The 25,546-nt window shown below is 35.3% G+C and overlaps 1 protein-coding gene across 2 annotated transcripts in view; it reads right to left on the bottom strand.

Moving 5' to 3' along the window:
• Positions 1-24,957, bottom strand: part of Pclo (piccolo presynaptic cytomatrix protein) — a 427,177-nt gene extending 402,220 nt beyond the window's left edge. For both annotated transcript variants that reach the window (XM_058585487.1, XM_046464212.2), the window contains exons 1-3: positions 24,410-24,957; positions 18,146-19,607; positions 825-2,231 (exon numbers count right to left, since the gene is read on the bottom strand). In XM_058585487.1, the coding sequence (XP_058441470.1) occupies positions 825-2,231; positions 18,146-19,607; positions 24,410-24,654 (3,114 nt within the window). In that variant the 5' untranslated portion in view covers positions 24,655-24,957. The remainder of the gene's footprint in view (positions 1-824; positions 2,232-18,145; positions 19,608-24,409) is intronic.
• Between the last annotated feature and the right edge of the window lie 589 nt (positions 24,958-25,546).

Here is a 25,546-nt window from a genome sequence, read left to right as displayed (position 1 = left end):
AATAATTATTTTAAATTCACTCTCAAAATGCTTATTAAAATATTGCTGTTACTTACTAACACCAGAATGATCATTTATCCCCTGAGATTCCAAAAATCACATATTCTAACAGCCTTAATGTGCTATTAATGCCTATAGACTCTTTCTTTTATAAATACAACATTAGGCAGAGATGTACCATCTGTTTTTTGGTCATAGACATTGCAGAGAAAGTATTCTTGACATCCCAGAAAACATATCTTCACATTAGTCACTGAAATCCATCCATCTTTTCCCTTTCCACAGTTCTTAGTAAAGTACTCTAGGTGCTGCCAGATAATATCTCAAACAGAATCATAAAAAGCCTAGATATAATTGAGCCACTACTTTCTACTTGGTAACATTACTAATTTACACCAGATTTTTAAGTTTTTTTAAATAACAGACTTCGTATCATTGTGGGTTCTGCGACCAACTTTTTTTTTAATATATTAAAGGGAGTAGAAGGTTAGAGAAATGAGAATGATATATTACAACCCTTATTTGCAGTTTACACATGAAAACTCAATAGTCCTCCTAAGATACAGGTTTTGGATTCATGAAGGATGGGGATCATTGTTATTTTAATATCAACCTATTCCATTTTCTTACTTGAAGTGTATTAACCCATAAAAGTCCTAATAATTGGAGAATCGTAGTATATTAAGCAAGGAATAATTAAAACTTCTAATGTATCAATATTGATTTGTTTTCTCCACTAGAAACATATTTTTGCTCATAAATTTGCCCCCAAAATATCTCAAAATAAACTGTGCATTCATACATCTTATATACACATTGCTTACCTCAGTCAAGTGGGGTGTCGGGTTAAATCCACAGAGATTACACACTTGATTCTTGCATTCAGTGCAAGTGTTGAAATTAGGAGGATCCTGAGAACCTATGTTGAGTTCAGTTTTGCAGAGAGGGCAGGCTGGTTTGGGTTTGGTGGTTTTCTCCAACTTGTCTGGAAGGACAGACTTTTGGGACTCGGCTGTTGAAGGTTTGCTATCCTTAACAGGTGGGGGCTTCTTGTCTGTTTCTGTTCTTCTGGTTGTTGGAGCCTGTTCAGCTTTGGGCTCTAATTTTTCAGCTACTGGAGCTCTCATTTCCTTTTTCACAGATATGGCCTTTTCAGGTGCAGGTGGTGCCTGGCCTGCAGGTTTGGGTGGCCCCTTAGAAGCTGGGGGCTGGGGTGGGGGAGCGGCTTGTTTTGTTGGGGCTGTGGGCCCTCCTTGTGGCTGAGGTCCAGTCTGGCCAGCTGTGGAAATTAAATTTGATGCCTGGCTGAAGATGGATGCTCCAAACCCAAAGAGTTTCCCAGTCACAGTTTCCTGAGGAGTTGTGGGCTGTGATCGTGGCGCATCAGTAATACTGCCCAGGTTCAGACTGAAGCGTCTCGACTGCTCCTGAGGTTTGGGGGGCTGCGGAGATGCAGGAGCAGTTTGGCCAGTGGAAGGTCTTGGGCCAGGGGGTGCCGGTGACCCTTTTGGCACAGGCTTGGCATCTGGTTTAGGGGTCGTTTTGGTTGGTGCTCTCTTAGGCTCTTCCTTCTTTTGAGCTGGATCCACTCGTTTTTGATCTTTGCTTTCTGAACTAGGCCCAGGATGTGAAATTATTTTTGAATCTGATGCAGGTCGAGGCATGACTTTAGAATCAAATGGGGTAACTTTTTCTCCTGCTGGTGGAAAACTCTGAGAGGGTTTGGCAGAGTCTGTTTTCACTGGAGGGGCTGTGCTCTCTGGAGCCTGAGCCTGTACTTGGGAGATCCGAGCATCAGGTTTCCTGGCTGTTCCTTCTGCTGAAGACTGAATGTCTGCAGGTGGCTTTATGGTCTTGGGTTGCTTTGATTTCTCCTCAGCTGTGGAGGCTTTGACCTGCTCAGCTGTAGGAACAGAAGGGTCTTTGGGAAGGGATAGCTTGGAGGAGGGCTCCTCCACAGGCGGCTGCTTGGCTGGGGCTGCAGGGGAGCCCTGAAGGGTTGGTTGTTTCACTAGTGGGGGCTTTTTCGACTCAGGGGCCTTTGCTGTATCCTGTTTGAGTGGTGCATCCTTCTTTGGGGAACTCTGCGGTGGCAGTGGGGTTGATTTGCTCGTTGTTGTAGGAGCAACAGGGGCAGTCTTCTGTTTGGGCTGGGGTGATGATGGAATTGGAGCCAGTTCGCCTCCTAGAGCCCTTTGCATCTGACAGTTTAAACAGAGCCACTCTTTAACCTAAAAATAATACAAAATAATGGTCACTGAGATAATAATACTGTGAAAGCACAAAAAAATCTTTTAAAAATATGTTGTTACCATTTCAAACTATGTCTCTCATTATTCAAAATATAAAACATATGCCACCTTATTTATATAAAATGTTGAATTATATGAAAACATAATTAATAAACTCAGAGACCAAAGAACAATGTTTTAAAGAAAATAAAAAGTAAAAATTGACATGTTTAATTTTGTTCCAGTGTTAATTCTGTTATTATGATTTATTCAAATTCTGATTACTCCCAGAAATAGAAAACCATATTAAACTCCTTTAGTCAATTATGATATATGTTTTCTCTATTTATGGCTCAATAAATGGTTTTTAGTTATACAACTCAGAGTAGGCTAGTCAGATTCTGAAAGCATTGCTAGTTTCTTAAATTAGTAGAGCTATTACCTCCCTGATCAAGTTAACATACTTAAATATGAGAAAACAAAAATTGTTAACCATGCTAGGTTAGAAAGAATATTCCCTCCAAAGAAAATAAATTTAAAAATTGGCATCCCCTCAAATTATCATAAATAGCCTTATTTATTTAAAAAATTCTCTTATAAATTTTATGAGTATACTTAAAAAAGCAATATTAAAAAAGTAATATATACATTTGACTAGAACAAGAGGGAGAGAAGGTGAATATGTGGGATATATTCATATATAATATGTGTATATATATTATATATAACATATACAATAATAACATATATAACTCTTCTTTTCACATTGCATCAACTATGAAAAGATGTTGAATTTAATGCCATAAATTAGAAGGTAATTTAAAAGTACCCATATTTAATAATTTTTATTTTTTCAAACTATGTTTGCTTATCACAGAATATTTTAAATATCTCCAAAATAATTTAGAACATCAACTTCTACCACAATCCAATCCTCTCAACCCAAAGTAATCAATATATATAGTTGGAAACTCAAGTTCTTTGTACAGAATGGCGAAAAAAAATAAATATATGGGGGTCATTTTCCCATAGCACAAACTATTTAGTTGGCAAACTAAATGTTCTTTATTTTCAAGCAGCTAATTTTGAAAAGAAATAGTATCATCTCTGAACTTGAAAGTTCCTTTAAACTTATGTGTCAAAATAACAAGGTTTATTTTGCCATCTCATGAAAAATACACTTATGAATAGAGGAGGTTAAAACAAATTTTCAACTGAAACTAACGTATTTCATTTCTTTTTAAAAACAAAATCAAAAAGTAAAATTATGATGTTTGTTAAATGTGGGTGGGAATTATTGGGTGTTCATTAAGTTTGTTTTCACTACAGATGCCAAGCACTTGTGTACTCATTATATTTTTTATCTTCCTATATGTTTGAAGCATTTCAAAAAATAACTTTTTATATATATATAGCTATAAATATTTGAACTTCCAAAACAAGCAGTTGCTACTCCAGCAAGTACCAAGATAAAAGGCAGGCTAAAATGTAAGAAAACTTTCACTCCATTTTATCCCCTTCTTGAGGAATGAAATAGCTCTATAAATATTCATCTACACACTCATTCAAGCTCTCTATTACTGCTGTCAATTCTGCTATTCTGCTAAGTTGTTTTCTCATTTATTTACTTTCATATAGCCTTATATGATCACCTCATACTCATGGAGGCAGACAAAAGTAAAGTATAACTTAAAAACAATTCTTTATAAGTATGATAACTTTTTTCTATTAAATATCTATTATATGAAATGTGTATCCACATTAACCAGTTTAAATGATACACTTCTAGGGTTAGTAACTTTCATTATCATTATTTGCTTATTTCCTTTGTAACAAGTGTCATGACCAAAGCAAATGTGAAATTTAATTAATATTTATTCCATTAGTCAAATATTCATTAAGTACTTTCTATAGAAAACATGCCACTGAATAAAGAACCCCAAATCCCTGTCCTGGTGGAAGCTATGTTACAGTAAACAGATTAGAAACAAGTTAAATGCAGAACACAATTTCAGTTTTACACATGTATAGTAAGTATTTGATAACATTGTGATAATTCCTTCTTTATTTCCTGCTAATGTTTTCCCACCCCAACCCCTCCAGATAATTTCTTTGGATGCATTTGGCTTTATCAGTGAACTCTAAGCTCCTTGTCAACGTGACCATTGAAGCTTCATGCACAACCTGTCCTTAGGCTCTAACTTCGTCTTTGGTCAAGTGCAAAATTAGAAAATCACCATGATATATATAGTATTTGATATATATCAACACTGGGAAGTGCCTTATATACAATACTTATTTCCAAATAAAATGATTTGTGTTAGTTTATAGGTGTACATAAATATATCTCCACAAAAATGGAAAGAGAAAAGTTAGAAAAAGGAAGAAGGGAAACATGAGGCCCCTGTTCCTTTGCTGAAAATTCAGCTTTCCTCTTAACAAACCCTTTTCATGAACAGACCTCATTGTCCTATCTTTTGTCCTTTTCTTTTCTATTCTTTCTCTTTTTTTTTTTTTTTTTTTTTGTTACCTGGAATTGAACTCAGGGCCCTCAACCACTGAGCCACATCCCCAGCCCTATTTTGTATTTTATTTAAAGACAGGGTCTCACTGAGTTGCTTAGCACCTCGATAAGTTGCTGAGGCTGACTTTGAACTTGTGATCCTCCTGTTTCAGTCTTCTGAGCTGCTGGGATTACAGGCATGCACCACAGCAACTGACTCTTTTATCCTTTTAATGACCATTTTTTTTAACTTTGATAAGCACATAAAAGATATTTGATTCATGTTTTCTGTCACTGCTAGGATACAGATTGAAATGATTGTCTATAGCTGTCACAATATGAAAAGTTTTTTATTCTCTTAGGATGTTTTAGAAAAAGCCCCCATTTTAATTCTACTAGGCAAATCTGGTGAATATAGAAATGATTTTTATCTCATTACTTAACAATCTTTCTACTAAAAACACCAGCATTTCCAATATCCTAATTGAAAAACAGGAAAAGAGAAAAGGGAAAAAAGGGTCTTCCTATACATTGAGCAAATAAAAAAATCCACAACCAGCCCCAACATTAACGTTGTGAACAGCCTTCCACTCTACTGTTAGGTAGGTCTGCCACAAGGCACTCAGGAAGAACACCAGTAGGAATAGCGCTACCACCCTGTCACTCATGTTAGAAACCTTGTCATAGTTTTCCCACATTCTCAATTATTCCCCAAGTGGACCTCCATTGCTTATGAAAAGAAATTCCCCATTCATTCTCTCACATTTCCAAAGTTACTATACTTCATTTGACCCTTATTACAAATTTCTCAAATATTTTACACTTCCACAAAAAAAAAAAAAAACATTTTAAATAAACAACAGAAGAGGTTGACTCTAACCACTTCCTCTAAACTTCAATGCCTCTCTGCTACCTATGAAATAAAGACAATTTTTATGAGAAATTCAAAATATATAATTTCATTAGTGTTGTTATGCTAGAACTTACACAACTCTGCTACTTGAAGGTCTATACCCCATCCTTCAGCATGATTGAGTCTTCATTTTATAATAGCCATGAATGAGGACCTTATTTTAGTCCTTATCATTTCTTCTACATGCCACACAAGTCAGACAATCTTGGAGGCCAAGACTCATTCCAACAAGTCAGTTCACAAAGATTATGCTCATAAGCAACTTCCCTGATCCCCTGTCACAAGTAGCACCCCCCCCAGCTAACACTACACTAATCATCCACTTTGATAAACCATGAGACAAATGTGATAATTAATACCAGTAGAGCCTACAACTGTATCAGTGTATCTTGGAGGACTCTTTCCCTCAATATGCAATCATTAAATGAAATTACCTAACTATTGGGGTGTCAAGCCTAAACTATTGCTCAATTCTACATTGTATATGACAAACAAGGAGAAACAGTCATCTTTTGCTTTTCCTAACCATGGCCTTTCAGAAGGTGTATAAATGAAATTCAAGTTATTGAAACAATTATTTAATGAGCTACTCTAACTCAGTTCTATGAAAAGGATCAAAAGAAATGCATAATATTTTTCATTCATTTAGTTTTCCAGCTTGATATGCTATATAAATGGGGAGAACAAAGTGATCAGAAAGCATTCCTGCTCATCCTCAGATCACTGTATATTTTTTAGATACTTTTTTAGTTGTAGATGGACACAATATATCTTATTTATTTTTATGTGGTGCTGAGTATTGAACCCAGAGCCTCACACATGGCAGGCAAGCACTCTACCACTGAGCCACAACCCCTGCCCAGATCGCTGTATATTTTCATATAGATTTGCATTTAATTATTCTAATATACTTCCTTGATAATTGCAATGCACAGGGTTACTTTTTGTTGAGCATATATCTATATTGGTGCTGGAAAATACAGTAATGAAATTTTACTGGCTAAAGCCTTTGCTGGATAATTATAAATGCCTTAGATCTTTCAAGAATTACAACTTGAAAGTTTAATGTGAACATTACATACAGAATTTCAACTAAAGGTGCCACTTTCAAAAAATGTCTCAAAACTATGATTGCCAAAAAAATATATTATGATTTTTATGAGTGTCTTCAGTAATAATTGAAGGTAATTAACTTGATACATCTAAGTAATGAATTAAATCAGTAGATTTTGGGAGCTCAGAATTAAAGTATATTCCTGCTCAGCATTACTAATTTGTTTAGCTTTGAAACTGAATGAAAGTCTCTCAAAACAACAATGAAAAACTTCTACTTCCAACAAATACAAATTTGTTGGAATTTGCATAAGATTTACAATGAAATTTGTACTCAATCACAAAGCATATGTATTTGTAATAATGGAACATAGAAAGATAATGTTAGGAATTTATATTTTCTGGTGATAATTCATATTAGTTGTTTAATAAACTGTCTTAAAGAATGATTTTATCCTGTAGAGAGACAGTAATACCTGTTGGGTTCTTCTTGACTCTTCACAAGTAAACTTTTCTGCAACCATAACATCTGAATTGACCATTTGCCATGGAGGCAGTGTTCTCATTCTCTCACCTGAACAATGATTCTCAGCCAACTATGGTCTTCTCTCTTATTTACCTAAAAGTTACTCATCCTTTACAATCCACAGTGAATTACCTCCTTTACCACTTACTCTTTCTCCATTAATGAAGATCTACCACTTCTTAACTATTACTATTATAGTCTGAAATGGATTTTAGATTCTATACATGGTGGTTTAAAGTATTTTCCAATTATTTCCCCTTCTCTCATTTTAGACTTTAAAAAGGAGTGACATCTGACATAATTTTCCTATGTACATATATGAAAATATCACAGTGAATCCCACCATCATGTTCATCCACAAGAATGGGATCCCAACTAGAATAAGATATATTCTATACTTTTATAATTATATTAAATGGATTCTACTGTCATGGATAACTAAAAAGAACCAATACACTGTGAAAAAAAATGGAGTGATGAGTTTTCAGGCTTACTATTAGCTTCTGTATTGGATACCAATTAAATTTTGGATTTCATTTAATGCTGAACTATACAAAAGGATTTTTTCCTATTTCTGATCAAATTGTCTTAAAATATTTATTGAAAGCCTTATATTATTTTGAATGCCATAGAAAGATAACCAGACAAATAGAGCCAAAAAAATCAGCCTTATAAAAAATAATTCAAGCTAAGGTTTGGTGACAGATTATGCTTTCTGCTACTCAAAGATTGCCCAAAACACAGGACCTCCCCTACAGAGGCTGTTACTCCCAACAGCAGTTTGGCTGCAGATGGCTCACTGTAGTTATCATCTTTAGCTTTGCATATTAACACATAATTTATTTTGGTTAAAAAATAGACACTAGCATTCGTCAGATTTTAATAAGATGCTCAGCAACTTGGAAAAGAAATTTCATTTAAAATATCCAAAAGTTAGATGGATATTTCCTCTCTGAAACTGTGAATTACAATTTTCAGCTGCATAATTCAGCAATCATAAACAAAGCTTGTGATATGCAAACTAAATATGCACTTTTTACATACACCATAACAATGTTCATCAATTGCTAGCAATAGCATTTGTAAATCCTAACAAATAGGATAGAATATAGAAGAATGTTTTTAATATGTTTGTCAGGGTAACCCAAAACAAAGAAAACTGACACTTTTGCTAAAGCACAATTTATAAAATAATTGCAGCACATAGACATGAAAATATATCTATATTCTATTACAGTTACACAAAGAAAAGAGGATGACAAATTAGTAAACTGAGCTTACCTACATTATACATTAATACTTTTAGACTACCTCACATATGGTGATTTCAAACTGTAGTATTTCAATGGATTAACACACACCTTAGGCTATCATACAGTTTTGCAGCCTGTGATCTAGTGGATCCAATTAGACAATGTTTGCGTGATTATTTGAATAGCTTATTAAATTTTCCTTTTATGATTTTATTTAAAGATGAAAAATGAAATAATAAATTACATTACTGAAATAAAGCAAATGTCTCATGAATTTAATATAAAATGAAATATGTCAGATGTTCCATGGAATTAAGCCAATTTATTGTGTGTTGACTTGGAAAAAAAAGGAAGTACATTTTTTAAAATATATGAAATGCTTAAAATATATTATTGCTTGGGTAAAAGGAATTTTAACCTTTTCTAACTTGTTGTGAATGAAAGTCCCTTATATCTTGTAAATCGCTCAAATTTAACATAGTTTTGTGAATCTTTAAGGAAAATCTGATTTCAAATGATGCTTAATTTACATTATTTTGTATTTTCCCCAATCCTATTTATATTTTTCATTATCGTTTATTTTCTCCTGGTCTTTTAAAAATCCTTCCTCTGTCTGTAAGTAAAAAAAAAATATGAAGATCTATGCATTAAAATTTTTTTAATAGGTACAATTATAGAATTCCTAAATCACATGCTCACATAATGAAAACTGCCACTTAATTTATTTTCTTTTACATAAATAGAAATCTGTTGTTGAAAGTATACAGTAGAAAACTGTGATAAAAATATCATATTTCTATGAATTGTTTTGCATTTAATAAAATTTTTATTAGAAAAATAAGAAAAAAAAGATGATTTGCTGTTTTACATCAGGTAAGACCAGATCTCACCTATATATACCTTATTACATTCCACTTTAGAAACAGAATTGTTCCCTTATAGATTGCTAAATTATTGCCTCTCCTTCTAAGCTCTGATTTCTGCTCTTAACAGTAAACCAAGTTATTACCTTTACAATATCTATTATCAAATTCTAACAAAATGGCTGGCTCAGAAGACTTTGAATTCTTATCTTCCTATTCTGCATACTTATTTTTAAAATGAATGCCTCATTAAAGGAGTATTAAATGACAAAATGCAGATATATTGCTTAGTAGTGTTTGAAATGCACAGTATTCAAACTTACTCTCATCTCTGTGACAAAGAACCAGTCTGCTTTTGTTCTGAAGAAAAAGAAAAGAAACTTTGCAGTGAAGTTGTTGCTAACTAGCAATATTTTCAAGTGAACTTATAGTAATACCAGCAAGAATGTAGTTACGAGAAGGGCAGAACTAGCCCTGGAACCAAGATCACCTGATGCCTTACTGATACCTATAATACGGTAATTTCTTTAAGGAAAATTATTATACACCCCTAATAGATTATTTGTATATTTGTCTTCAGTGCAATAAACAATAAGTGAGTTAATTTATCCCTGTGTTAAGCTTACTGATCCAAAAGATGATTTTGTTAACAGTGTATATCTGCTTTCACAGAACATCTGTTATTACCAAGCTATGTAAATCATTATACAACTTCTAATAATACACAACAACAAGCTTACTATAAAAGTCAGTTCTTCAAAAAGATATCTGAGGCTGTACACACACCTGTAATCCCAGCAGCTCAGGAGGCTGAGGCAGGAGGATCATGAGTTCAAAGCCAGCCTCAGCAAAAGTGAAGCCCTAAGCAACTCAGTGACACCCTGTCTCTAGCAAAATACAAAACAGGGCTGGGGGTGTGGCTCAGTGGTCGAATGCCCCTGAGTTCAGTCCCTGGTACCAAAAAATTAAAAAAAAAAAAAAGATATCTGAAACATCTAGTGATTTAAAAGCTGGAAGTAAAAACAGTCTTTAGTTTTAATGACTAAAGTATGAGTACAACATGAGGTACACACAAACATTCAGGAAATAGCCACATAACAAGTAAAATGTTTCTCGAGGACCACATCAAAGATTTGACCAAAACCAATATGGTATGTGTAAATATATATAAGTAATACATATTTTTAAATATTTGGGTCATTCTATTTCTTTAACTTCATTAGAAAATATTTTGAAAAAGGGTAAATTCATTTTGTTATAATTAGGATATTCTTGTTTTAACAGTATGAACAGTGATACTCTTATTATACATAATCATAGGCATTATCAAAATATTTTAAAAAGAACTAGACAGGACCCTTTGTCTTCCAAAAACCTTATGCTTAGAATTATGGTGCTTTATTTCCCTTAATTGGCTTCACATAAACATGGTGCCAGTTAAAGTATACACAACTTTGACAATGATGAAGAAAATGATTAAACAGTATCACAGACATAAGACAAATTTTCATTGTTAAATCAAACCAAAAATTCTTAAAATTTCACCAAGAACAATGTTGCCATACTTTTGACCTTATATATGCCCGCCCCAAAGGCTCATGTGTTAAGACCTTGGTCCCCAGTATGGAACTACTGGGAGGAGGTAGACTCTTTAAAAAGTGGGGGCTAGTGGGAGGCCTTGTGGTCACTGGAGACATGCCCTTCAAGGGAGTAGTGGGGCCCCGCTTCTTCTTCTTTTTGTTTCCTAACCATGAGGTGAATGTTTTTTATCCACCACATGCTTCTTCCATGATGCACACTGTGTTAGCACACACTCAAAACAACAGGGCCAAGAGACCAAGGACTAAAACCTCCAAAACTTTGAGCCAAACTAAAATGAATTCCAATTAATTCTAAAATTATAGCTAACAATCTAAAAAACAAGCATTTAAATCCTTTATCCATTCCTTCACATCATATACTTGGTTAAACAATCATTTGAACATTCAGAACTTTTAGATTACATCAGAGTTGATTTTAATTATAACATGAATTCACAAGTTGAAAAAATGCAAAAATGTATGTCATTAAATGTCTTCTTCTTTAACACTGAGGCTTGAATTTCAGGATCAATCAGTATTAAATTTTGCTTGTAGTTATTTGTTGCGATTGCCATTATAACTTTAAATAATGCTTTGATTTTTTACTTTTGATCTATAAATTTAAAATGTTACATATCTACAGCTTGCAAGAATTTTTTTCAAGCTAATTTTTTTTTCAAAAGACAATACTATCATCTATTTTTAGGAATAGAAATAGCTCTCTATGAAATAAGATAAGCTCTTATTTATAAATATTTCAAAGGCATTGCATTGAAGACAAAGATACAATCAATTTATTAGAAGTTTATAATAATTTTCCTCCCATAAAATAACCAGTTCCCTACCTGTAAAGGAGGCAGGAATGAATATAAAATCTCAGAATTATACACATTCCCGGGTGCATTCCTTCTCTTCCCTATTTACTGCCCTCACCCCTTGACCCTCAGGTTCCATTAGGACTATATGCATCAATTATACATTTACTAACCATTCAAAATTTTTGAATCTCAAGTCATCCATCAACTCCAAGACTAATCTCCAAATGACAGAGAGAGGGAACCCCACAACTAATCCCCATCCCTCTTTTGGTACATAAGATAACCCTGCTGTACTTCAGTTTTCTTCCTAACACTACCATCTGTCACACCATATGTTTTACTGATTTGTGACCTCACGAGAAAATCCACTCCATGAGGAAAATATTTTTGTGTATTTTGTTTATTCTTATATACCCATAGTCTAGAACATGCCAAAAATATAGGGGATGTTAAGTAGTGAATAAACAACAATACATGTTGTTTAGCTGTATAATCTAGGAAATTTCTGAGTCATTAATGAGGTACACTTTTATCCTCAACCAGCCCATTGATATTTTCATATGATAATTATCAATGAAATATCCACTTAAATCTTTGTGAGGAATAATAAGAATTCTTAAGTTATTTTTCCTGAATGAACTCTTATGAGGTTGGGTTTATATGTTTTTTTCCCTATTAGTTCATTTCTAGCATTCATATGGTATTAATGTCAAATGTCTAGTTAGGCTCTTAACCCACTAATTTATAGTATCACCATCAGTATGAGTAATTGACAGAATTTATTCGTATAGACAGTTTTGTTTTCCTGTTATTACTCTCTTTTGAGGGAAAGTAGGATGGTGGTCAAATAAGTAAGTCCAACTTTGCTCTGAAGGTAAAAGATTTAATGCAGTTGACTCATGGTTGAGATTATTTCTTTTCTCTACAACACATTGTTGTGAGAAAGGAGCATTACCTTCACTCCTACTCTTCTTTCAAAAGCTTCTAGTTTTCTTAAGAGGGCACTTCTTAGGCAACTCTCTTCTTCATTTAGAGAACATTCTCTAGTGGTACAGAGGGATAAATAAAGTGTCTATCACACCATATGTCTTATTTATTTCTGCCCTTTACTATAATGGATGCTCTTCCCACTGAATGTAGGAAAGAATCTAGGTATCCTCCTTGTTCCTACGGCAATTTTAAAATCTATTCTTTGATTACCACCCACAAGCCACTACTACTTTTTTATATTTGTTGACTCCAAGTTTAGGGCCTTTCTCAGGTTCCTTCAGAAAGCTACTGTACAATGAATGGTTTTCTCAGCTCTTTGTCAACTGCTTCCCTTTGCCAGGAATCCCTCGATATACCAAATGATGTTACTGGTACTCTTTCATCTTTTCAGGAACTATTATGCTATCAATATTTTAAAAGTGGGACTTCTAGAAGGAGTAGATGAATATTTGAGTGCTTAGTCCTCCTTTTATAAAGGAACTGTGTGACAGTCTGCTTTGAATTTGAGGTAAGAAAAAAATAAAAATCTGTGCTAAAAACAGCAAGGAATTTGAAAAAGACTATCCTCTTTTCTAAAACTTCTTTCAGTCATCCCACCATGAGAAATACCTTACTGGTTTGCTTTTTCCACAGATACCAGGCTCCTGATATTTGGCATAGCTCTTCTCTTTTCTTACCAGCTCTTTTTAAACAAATCCTTACTCCCATGGCCCCTGCAGGCCCATTCTGTTTCTCACTAGAACCAGAAGCATCAACACTATCCACCTAAAAGAGGTGGCCAGTGAATCCATTTTTACCCAACTGGAGATTTTTAGTCATTGTTTGTTCTGTCATTTTAGTAAATAATGAAAGTTTTTATGCACATCTATATATGTAAGTGTAGGGATAATTTTTTTTCTCCTGAAAGGTGGCCATATTTTTTTGAAAAAAAAAATATCTAGTTTCAGCAGAAAAAAAACTAATTAATATATCATGACCTAATAAAACAGGGGGGCACCTAAATTCACTTTCATCATTAACATTTGCTTCATTATCAACATTATGAAAAGTGACAATTCATTTTCATACATTTTAAAATTTGAAAAAGTTGAAAGTGCTGGGAGCCATTAGCCAAGTAGGTATGACAATTTCCTTGCCAGCGTACCCCATGTTGCAGTGACATTGAATGTAGGTGACCTTGCTCAAGGACCAAGGCGGATTAGGGCGTTCTGGTTTAGGTTCCAGGTTTAAGCTTTAAGATTATTCCTGCTGGGAATAGGGCGTATCCTGCTGCCTGAGTTCCCCTTGAGTTCTCACGGGATTCAGACAGTAATTTTTGGGAGATAGAAGCCCAGTGGAGGTGGATTTGGGCAGAGAACGTGGATTTCCCCAGAACGTGTTTGTAGACGGCTGGTGTGAGTTCGGGAATAAAGAGTTGCTGTTTGAATCTACAAGCTGTGTGGTGGCTCGTGATTGTGTGCCCAGCCAGACTGCGGCATTTGTGCCCAGCCAGACTGTGGCAAACATTAGGCACAATCCTTTCAATCTGGCCCTAAATCTATCTTGCCTAAGATTATACACCAAAAAAGATAAAACAAATCTATACAAACAACAATAAAAATGCTTTTGTCACTGATTAGAAAGTAAATGTTCAGTTTCTGTGTCAGAAACCAAGGCCAAAGAGAGGAAATATATTGTACTGATTAATTCAATTAATGGATCAGGAAGAAGAGCTACAGCCATAAACTCTTTTGGCATCATAAGTCTAGGCTTGGAGCCAATGGATTCTTAAGGTTTATTTGGAATAGCACACATCTTCATAGCCTCCAAGGAGGGCAGTTAATTTACAGGCCATCCTCACACATTGGTGACTGGATTGTCTAAGATGTCTTTGTGGGCAGGAGAAAGGTTGGCAAATTATAATTAAAGAAGTAAACATGCCCCTAAATCTTGTGGCTGAGTGTAGCTACCTCTCCAGTCCTTCCTCCCTAGAGGTTTTAGTAATTTAAGTCAGTATAGTCACAAGTAAATATAGTCACAATTCTGATGTGTGGGTTAAAAAAAAAAAAAATCAGAGAAATTCTTCTAGTGTTTTCAATACAAAAGACCAGTATTCTATTTTACTCCCTGAACACAAAAGTCATATACTGAGTTACTTACATGTAATGGTCAAACTGGAAAACAACATTCATGTAAACTGAAGTACCAAAGAATGTCCAACATCTGTTCCTATTTTGCATGGAAGAACTGTTTAATGAATGTGAATATTTGAGGCCAGCTTGAAATATGCATGGAGATTTACTTTTTCATGGATACATATAACAGTTTAGAAACAGTGGTCATCCCCAAAATTCCATCTACTTTATCTCATGGAACAGAAGCCTTCAGCCTCTACCCAGCCCTAACTTCCCAACTCTGACCTCCGGATAATTCAGGAGGTTAAGAAGCTGGCCATGTGGTGAAAAGATTAGGTAGGATACCTTTCTAGAATTCAGAATTAGAACTATGATTATATTTTTTCTTTATGGGGAAAAGAAATGAAAATTAAAACAAAATATTATTATTAATATTATTGATCAAATTTTTTAGATTGCTACCTCAGAATCCAACTTCTGATATTATATCTATATAGAAAATAATGTGCAATGTATAAGTAAACTTTAAAAGTCAAATCTATTTAAGATGTTAATATTATCTATTCTGCAATGTATTACAAGTTTAAAATCACACTGTATACTTAAAAAATACTTTCTCACACAAATTTTCAGTGAATCCTTCTAACAACCCAATGTGTTTGACAGAGAATGTGTTGTTATTTTTATATTTTAATGGTGCCACTATAATAGAAAGTGTAAATGACCTGTCTAAGCCCATTCAGTAAATAAGGAATGCCTTCCTTCATTTAGCTAATAAGGACCTCTGCCTGCCTCAGCTTCACATTTCCTACTCCTTCCATACCCATCCATGTGTGTTCAAATTTCTATTATTCTTCACATTCCAGTTCAAGTACTTCTGCTTTGATAACAGAGCTCCAAATTCCCTCTGGTAGTAATGGTTTCTTCCTTTGTCCTAAGTACTTTCTGTCTCTTCCCACAGGAATAAACAGATTTGGAATTAGATGCTTTGAGTTATTCTTGGTAACTTACTATCTGAGGAGCCTAATAACTAAAGCAATCAGAGCAACCATCTGAACACCAGTTTCCTCACTAGTGTAATAGAAAAAATAGAATTTTTGCCCATGGAAATATTTGGAAGTTTAATTTTGATAAAAGAAATAAGAATTATGTGAAATGTAAAGCCCTATATAAAGTTACTATCCATTCTCTCTCTCTCTCTCTCTCTCTCTCTCTCTCTCTCTCTCTCTCTCTCTCTAATGCACAATTTTATTTCCCCTATTTCTACTTTAGGAAAGAGCCCATTATCTAACAAATATTTTATTCTGTCAAAGTACTCAATGGTGCTTCACAACTTGGCATTTGATACAAATTTGGAAAATAATCAAATGCATGACTACATTAATCAAAGTATGTTTCAGAAAACAGACATCTATCACTACTGCTGAGTATAAAAAGCAAAAAATATGACTTCAACCCATCTCCAAACTCACTGCCCATTTTCTCCCCATCATCCAGCTAACTTGGATTTATTCCTGATTTCCAACATACATCTTCCACTTTTCTGTTTCCAGATCTTGACCTAAGTCATTACCCTTTGTCATGTTCTCTATCTATTAAAATAGTACTAACCCTAACACCTAGCTCAAATACCACTTGCTCCATGAAGATTTCCTTGATCTTATCCACTGGAAATGGAATAAATTTCTACTCTGAAATCCATATTTGTTCAGATCCCTCACAGTTCTTAACATCTGTACACACAATATATTTCCTTGTGCATACATTTATATAGTTTCTAATTGAGTATATTTTAATCATGGAAAGATCAGCATTCGTGTTTTAGTATATGTATGTCCCACCAAACATGTAGCAGAATGTACATTTAGTACATATTCAAATACTATCTGTCTTCCAACTAATAGCTATACAAATAACATGGTTTAAATTCCCAACTTCATATGTTTATCTTATAAATTGCCACTCAAATATAACAAATTCAAACATTTGATAAAATTATCATTTGAGATCATTATTACTTTTTCTATTGAGATAGTACACAATGAGCAGAAACATATCATTACCAAAATTTAAAAAACTACATATATAAACAAATTACTTATAATTTCTTCATTAATTTGAATGTAATGTGTTCTTATTAGTTGCAATACCAGTAAAGAATAATGTATTTAAAATGTTAAAGCACTTAATATGACTTTTGGTTAAAAGAGTAAACAGTACTTCAGAAAAAAAAAAAAACAGATATTGACATATTTTAAATCTACATCATTTTCATTTTCATTAGCACCCAATAACAGTTATCAATACTCATTATTGTTATAATTTATCATAACATAGATTTCACTTACAACAAGCATATACAAACCTCATCTTAGGGATATTTAAATCAATAATCCTTCACTGCCTGCTGTCAGTTACTTCCTGAGTATTCACAGATATGATGCGTGGTCAGCCCACTAACAGCTGTCCTCCAGATGGACTCCACATGCCTTCTCATCAAGTAGGGGCTATTGGATCTGCTCTCTTATACTCTTTTAGACCCTACACCTATTCACCCCCACTTTATTCATATTATTATCCCATCTTCACTATATACTTCCTTAACTCAGAGAATTTCCTAAGTGCTCTGCTATTTTATGTTTCGTTCTTTTGTACCTATCTGTGTCACAATTAGTCCCTTTATGATTAGTGGTTAGGCAGACTTACACAGGAAAAGCCTTGGCAATATTAACTGTAATCATCAGAGAAGACATTCGTCAATGCTAAACTTGCTTTAATGACTTAATTTTTTTGTATTGATCTATGCCATTTTCAATGACTAGCAACTAATGAGGGAAACATGCCCTCATTGGATATATCAAAATTCAATTTTACATTAAAACTGTATGTAGAATCCGAGATCACTGTCCACTTTTCCCTAAAACAAATATGATTCTAGTCAAGAATACCAAAATTTCGGTAGGTAGGAGCATCAATTTAAAACTTAAAGCAAAATCATTTTATGCCAAATAACAAACAATGTAGATATTACACGGAGTGAAATGAGTAGGAACTCAGCATCTTTCAATCAATTTGTACTTGTTTTATGTGCCAAATTTTCAAAAATTGTGCAATATTTGGGGATTATTGGAGAAAACATAAAAAAATCAATTGACAACTGAAAACAAAGGAAGAGGGGAGGGAAGAATGAACAATGGAACTAGAGAAAGACAATGCCATTCTACCATATAAGGTAAACTAAGCATCATTTACAGAAGGATGATATGCTTTAAGAACACGGACTCTGAATACATCCACTCACCTTGGTTAAATGAGGATTTGGATTAAAACCACAGAGGCTACAGACCATGGTCTGACACTCAGTGCATGTGTTAAAATTGGCCTTTTCTGGATCGTGCAACAGAAGTTCAGTGGTATTGCAAAGAGGACAGATGGTTTTACTTGGGCCTTGTACTGGAGTCTGTGCTACAGATGGAGAAGTTGGTGGTGGTTGTGGAGGTTTCTCAGTTACCATTTGGCTTACTGGTTTTGTAGACTGATATGCTGAGGGCTTTGCTGGGCCAGGCTGCTGAGGTGGGGGCTTTGCCTGGCTAGACTTCTGAGGTGGGGGCTTAGCTGGGGCAGGCTGCTGAGGTGGAGGCTTAGCTGGGGCAGGCTGCTGAGGTGGAGGCTTAGCTGGGGCAGGCTGCTGAGGTGGGGGCTTTGCAGGGGTAGGCTGCTGAGCTGGAGTCTTTCCTGGCCCAGGCTGCTGAGCTGGAGCCTTTCCTGGCCCAGGCTGCTGAACTGGAGTCTTTCCTGGCCCTGATGGCTTAGCTGGAGACTGTGGTCCAGGTTGTTGACCTGGGGGTTTTGGTGTACCAGGCTGCTGGGCTGGAGACTTTGGCCCAGGCTGAGATGAAGGCTTCTCTGACCCAGCCTGCTGAGATGGAGGCTTTGTTGTCCCTGGCGGATGGGCCAAGGGTTTCACTGTCCCTTGCTGTTGAGTGAGGGTCTTCACCAGCCCTGGTTGCTGGACTGCAGGCTTTGTAGCCCCAGGCTGTGGTTTTTCAGGTCCAAGCTGCTGGGCTGGAGATTTTCCAGAAGTTGCTTGCTGAACAGGTGATTTGGATGGGCTCTGCTGTGTGGGTTTTACTGGTTCTCCCCTTACTGTGTCTGACTGCTTCGTTTGAGGCCTGGCTGCATCTCGCTGAAGTGGTGATTTTGCTGTGTCTGTCTGAGCAAGCTGGGCAGGCCCCTGAACTGGCTTTCCTGTAGCAGGGGGTTGTGGTTTAATTTTTTCTGGCTGCTGAGAAGATGCTGATTTGGGAAAGCCATCCTGCTGAAGTGGGTCCTTAACAGGTCCTTGCTGCTTGGGAACTGCCTTGGGTGACTGTTGCTGTGGTGGAGGTTTTGTGATTCCTTCCGGTTTTCCCTGTTCCTTTTGAGCTACTTTTTGTTTCTTGGTGGCTTCTTCCTGGGATACCTCAGAGTCTGATATTAAATCAAAAGGGTTGAATTTATTTACAACAGAGGATACAGCACTTAAAGGGTTAACTTCAGAGAGGAAACCAGGCATCATGCTAGACTTGTGCTCTTCTTTAAAGTCAGTTCTGGACTTTGATTCTTTCAAGCTAATAGTGGAAGGACTCCTTCCAGGTAATTTCTGCTCTGACCTGAAAGTATCTGTAGTTCTACTTTTACTGAGACCAGGCTGAGCTGGACGCCCTGGGTCTGGAGGTTTTCCTGGTTGCTTTGGAGAATGACTACTATCCAACTCTTGTTTCCTAAAAAAGAAAAAAAGTGAAAATAGTAGAAGTTACTTCAAATCAAATATTAAAAGGCTATCACTTTGTTATATTCCTCAAAATTATGAATGCAAAAATTTAAGTAGAAACAATTATGTAGCAACCTATGAGTGATCACAATGGTCTTGCTATTTTTTTTTAATAAGTGGGTAGAAATTTTCAATAGGGAGGTAAAGAAGAAACAATACTTGCCAAGAGTAATGAAAAATTAAGATATACAGATTACAAATATTTATAATGAAAATAATTTATGTATATTTAATAGAATCTTCAAATACTTAAAACTTAAAAATGTATGTTTAAATTAAAAACCTAAGTAAGTCAATGAATGTCCTATCATAGTTCTTATGTAGTCACCAGTGCATCTTTTTTAATTGAAATTTATGGTCAAAGAAAGTCTCCTAAGTAGCAGGATCATTAAGAAGTAAAATTATTCATTTTAAAATGTAGGAGTTTGCTTGACTTTGAAACTGTACATTAGTTACATAAGGCACACAATGTGACATTAGGGGGTTGTGAGTAATGTAGGATAAATGATGCCTTTCTAGGGACATTAAGAAAATTGATAACCTATTCATATTTGCTCTATTCTATCTAGAAAGTTAACATCCATTAGATATTGTACCTTTAAACTTTATGGAATAAGGATCTCTACATTCATTAGATATTCTTAAAAAATAAATCCATCTTTTTGTTAAGACCAATGGTATTTATATTTTCAAATAGATAATTCTTGATCTGAAATTTCTATTCAATGTTAACAACACATGCTTAAAGCATCTTGAGATACAGTCTGATATCCAAATAACAGCAAGCAAGGTATGTCCCCACTATTAGGAAGCACTGTTACTTTCCTCAAATGAAAATACACAGTGATCTGTATACTCAATATTGCTGAATTTTTTATTATTATCACTGATAGATTATTCATAATCATATTTATTACTATTTAGATTGATATAAATATGTAAAAATTAATTTTAAAGTTTCCTTTAAATTTGTAGAAAAATATGTAAGATGAACTTTGTAAAAATACTAAATACTATCAATTTAAATGACTATGGTTAAATAATTAAAATAGGTGTTTCTTAATATAAATACGTATAATTTACTCAAACATTACATTAAATGTTTACTTTTTAAATAAGCCATTCTTTACAAATAAATTTGCAACTAAAAGAGTATTACATATTATAGTGTTACAGAAAATCAGATAATTGTTTTATTTGCCAAGTATTGCTTTTCAATTTTAGAAAAATTATAAGAGATAAGGATAAAGAAGTAGAGATCCAATAGCACCTAAAATATGATAATAATAAAGCTCTACAGATTTTAAATCAGTGCACCAAAATTTACCTACTAAAGTAAACTACAAATTTTTAAATTTTGTATCATTCAATAATATACATTTTCCAAAACTTCCCTACTGATGTAGAAATCTGGGTACAGACCATGAGATAAGACACAGAAGAAAGAAGCATCAAAGACTCAGAATGGAAACAATCTATAAATGGCAATGTAGGCAAATATTTGTGATAACAGTAAATGCCAAAATTGAGATCAAGCTCCTTGCACCACAAATTATAATTGCATGTACTTCCTACAAACATTAAGTTAAGCTATATTTTAAAAATTCTCCCTGCCAGAAAAGACCTATGTAGCCATGAAGGTTGCTCTACCATGTAAACTCAATTTAAATTTTTGTTGTTGGAATTATGTAAATAAAACACAAAGATCTGAGACTGAGAAATAGAAGGAAAATCATTAAGAGAAGGTATCAGCTTAATACCAAACAAAAACGTAAATCTACCTTAGTTAATTGTGGTCTTCTGTGAATTTTTGTTGGTTTAGCAGTTGTTGTGTTAAAACCAAAGTAATTAAAATATAATCTGTGCCTTGTACACTGGACCATGAACTCCTAGAGAGAGTGTATTTCACTCATCTTTCCATCACTAGAATCAATCCTGAAAACTAGTAAACAGGCATTAATATTTGATGAATTAATGAATAAATGAATGGTTAACAATGAGCAAACTGATGAATGAACATGTTGGGTTTTTGTTTCACTCTAGATTAATGTTTCTTGAATTCTTTTTACCTCAAATTCTTCTAAAGGCCCTCTACCATACAAATGGATATATCCCATACTCATTTTAAAACCTGGACTTTTCAGGTTGCCCTGGGGGGAAAAAAAAACAGTAGTGCAGGTGGCTACTCAGTAGGGGAGGCCCCAAGGAATACTAACGGAAATAATCAATTTAGCCAGGACTCTTATATTCTATCAGAAAAGTTTTCTAGTAAGCCCTCTCATACGACAAATCTGTAGCCATAATAGAATGAATAGATGAAGTAATAAAATTGTACTACAATGAATAAAAAATCTAGGAGGATTTTATTTGTATCCTGCCTTCTACTTCTAGCTTGTAGGTACTCAGGTTTAATGCTATCTCCTTTTTCATTTTATTATTGCCATCCCCAGAGAAGAATTTTTCTTTCAAACATTAGTAGAAAAGATATTTCAACTAAAATAAGGTCAATATGTATGCAAATATAAGAATGTAAAAGCAGCTGGAATAAAAAAATATTTTAATCCCCATTATGACTCTATAAGTATTATTAGCTCTATTTAGAGACAAGGAACCTGAGGTATATTTTGGTTGTGAAGTGCATGTAATTAGCTATGAGTCAGTTAAAATCAATAGGATAAGAATCTTGTTTTGGAACTGCCAATCCTTGTTTCTTAAAAATAAAAATAATAATAATAATAAATCTCACTATGTCCAATTTGTATCTCTTTAACATCTGAAACTTCAAATAATGTGGATATGCTCTCATATGCATATATATAAATTAACATAATTCTAAAATTCTAAATGATAGACCTATGTTTCTCTGGTTATCATATGTGTGGTCAATTTTTTGTATACATTTTACAAAAATATTTTAGTAAGATATAAGCATTTTGCAAAAATAAAAGAATACTGTTATTCGAGTATCTGGAGGAAGCCTTCACCAAGAACTGTTTAGGTCACAGATTACCTGTTCATAACAATTCCACCATAACAAAATTATTAATGGAGAGCTTTAAGAATATATTATCTAATAAAATACTACATAAAGTAACATTTTATGGGCTAAAATAATATTTCTCAGCCACTCTCTGAACAGAAAAAAAGTTAAGAATCTAAAAATCGAAGACCACACTTTTCTTGGTATTTGTAACCAGCATGCTAGACCTGTTGCATGTGCCTCTTTGGAAAAATTACAATGAGCTGGCATACATTTCTAAAATGCTAATAAAAGCACTGGACCATGTTATTATCCTATGAAAATCTAGTATATGAACATTAAATGTTTTTACAAGTCAAGTTTTCATCAAGTAAATAAAAGAAATGCATATTATAAACTCTACCACTGAGGTAATAAAAAAGAAGGCTTTATATTAAAGAAATGACCCAATACATGAATAGTTTTTAAATACCAAAAAGCATATTTAATATAATGAGGCTAATTTTCATCAGTAGTGATTTTCTTTCAAGATAAATAAGGGTTTTACCTGACAGATTTTCCACACTTAAGATATTATGTGACAATACTGTCACTGTCCATAATTCTTTAAGTTTCTCCTATATTAAGTTTATTAATATAGTTATCTGGAAAAATTATATACTTATACGATTGTGACTATGTTAAAATGCTCTTATTTTACAAAGTAGAGGACTATTACATCTGTATGTCCAGGTCTTTTGTATTTTCAATATCTTTAAAAAATCGTATATTTCCCCTCAGTCTCATAAGGAAGGGATGATTTCAGGACCATGGAAAGAGACTTGTTCTCTGCTGAAGGGTGCAAAGTTAGTTTGTTTACAATTATAAAAGCAGGGCAAGCAACTATTATGCCCTTTTAGTACTTTAATTAGGAAACAACTGATTTATGGGATGAAGAAAAACAGTAGAAAAAGAAATGAATAGTTGATTTCAGATTAGCTCTCATAATTGCCGATACAAGTTGTCATTTATTTGTTTTGTTTTTCAAAGTGTGTAATGAAAACTAATTTTAAAGTAATAAAATGTTCTCCCATAAACTGAAAGTCACTTTTGCATAAAAAGAGCAATGGTTTAAAAATGACATATGCTAATTCAGAAATACATGTACAGCACCTGCTCTGCTGTGACCAAACCATCTGTTTAATGCCACAACATATTTCAGGGTCTCACAACTGAATATATAAGGTGTGTTCGTTCTATGCTTTCTGCTTAAACAGCTCCTGTTCTCCTCTGGGGGTAAGGTGGAGAGGGCAAATCACTTCCAGAGAGATTGAGGGTATTGTTACAGGACTATTTAGACAACATTCGCAGAGAAAAAGACCCCGAAATGCTGAGGAGGTTTAAACAGATACAGGTAAACACCCAGCCCAGCTCTATCCATTTCCTAACACATTCGCATTGTATTAATGGAAGACTTCCAGATTAGTAAAACACTGGAGGGCGTCTCTCCGTGCCATCCTAGAGGGAAAAGGTTCCAAAAGGCCAAAAATCACAACCTAAAATCACAGTTCCAAGAATGCAACCCTTTACTATCCCACTAGAAACTCCATCATGCATCATTTTTATTACGCCCGTGAAAAAGCTTATGATCTCTTTATCGCCACCCCATTAAGGAGAATAAAATGAACGGAGGCGACATATATGTACCGCCTTGTTAGCACATATGGGTTGGCACATATGTGCACGAGAACCTGTACATATATGCCCGGACATATACAGCATGCTGTGCGTGCCTGTGCATGGAAGGCGACTCCGCAGCGGCCGGGGGAACGCTTCCCTTGGGCAGCCCCTGCGCCCTTGACATGACAGCAGCGATCTGTCTCCTTTCCTCTTCGCTCAGCTGGCTCAGATCCGCCTCCATGCCGGCCGGGATCACGGTGTGCAAAGGGGTCCCCGCCCCGCCGGCCCCTCCTCCGGCCGCAGCCGCCGCCAGCCCTTCGGGGAGCCCTTCCCCTTCCAAGCTCGCCTCGTTGCCCATGGCTCAGGGAGATTCGGGGCCGCTGCGCTCCCGCCTTGCGCTGCGTCCCGGTCGAGAAGCCCGCGGCCGGAGAAGCAATTGGAGCCGGGGTCCGCCCAGGGCGTGCAGGCTGCTGAGTCCTTAGTTCTGCACTCGGCTCAGTTGCTGGGAACGCCAGGCGAGGATTAGTCCCGTTCGCAGGTGACGCCCGCCAGAGCCGGTGTCTCCTCCATGTTGGACAGCGCCAGGCAACCTTTGCAGAAGACGCCTCCCCGACGCCGCCTCAGCGCTGTGAGCTGGGGAAAAGCAGACCTGAGCCGTGCCAGCCAGGCGCCGTCTGCCCCTCCCACCGCGCCCCGCCTCCTGCCCGCGCCCTCGCCGTGCGCGTGCGCCTCGGAACAGGTGATGCCCGCGCCCCTCGCCCAGCCCACTCTGCGTCGCGCTGTGTCTCTCTTCGCTCTCACCACCGATTTAAAGGAGCCGAGCAAGAACACTGATAAAAGCCAGGACCAAAGAGCTGACGTTTCTTTCAGGCATATTTCAGGATGCCTCAACTTGAGTTTTAGCTGACCAGATTTAAGGGAGAGTGGGGAGGCAGTGGAGATAAGTGTCTGCTTCTAGCTTTGGTTCCTGGGACTTGTAGTTTCTTTCTTTCCTTTTTCTTTTTCTTTCTTTTTTCTTTTCTTTTCTTTCTTTCTTTTTTTTTTTTTTCTTAAGGGAGGGTTTTCAAAGATCCTAGAAAAGTGTTCAGGTAACTGGAAATGAAAAAGAAAGACACTTCATACCTTTGAGGGAAACTTCCCAAAAGGAGCCAAGAAAGGCCTTTTCAATTAGAACTTTCCAATTAGATTAAAACTATTTAAAGTGATACATAAACAAGCCAGTAAGGTTTTTGAATCCTTATAGCTTGTGT

Source organism: Marmota monax, unplaced genomic scaffold, assembly GCF_021218885.2.
Source record: "Marmota monax isolate L192 unplaced genomic scaffold, Marmota_monax_Labrador192_F-V1.1 WCK01_AAM20220418_F8-fsc00065, whole genome shotgun sequence".
Lineage (NCBI taxonomy): Eukaryota > Metazoa > Chordata > Mammalia > Rodentia > Sciuridae > Marmota > Marmota monax.
This window is presented reverse-complemented; position numbering and strand designations above follow the sequence as displayed.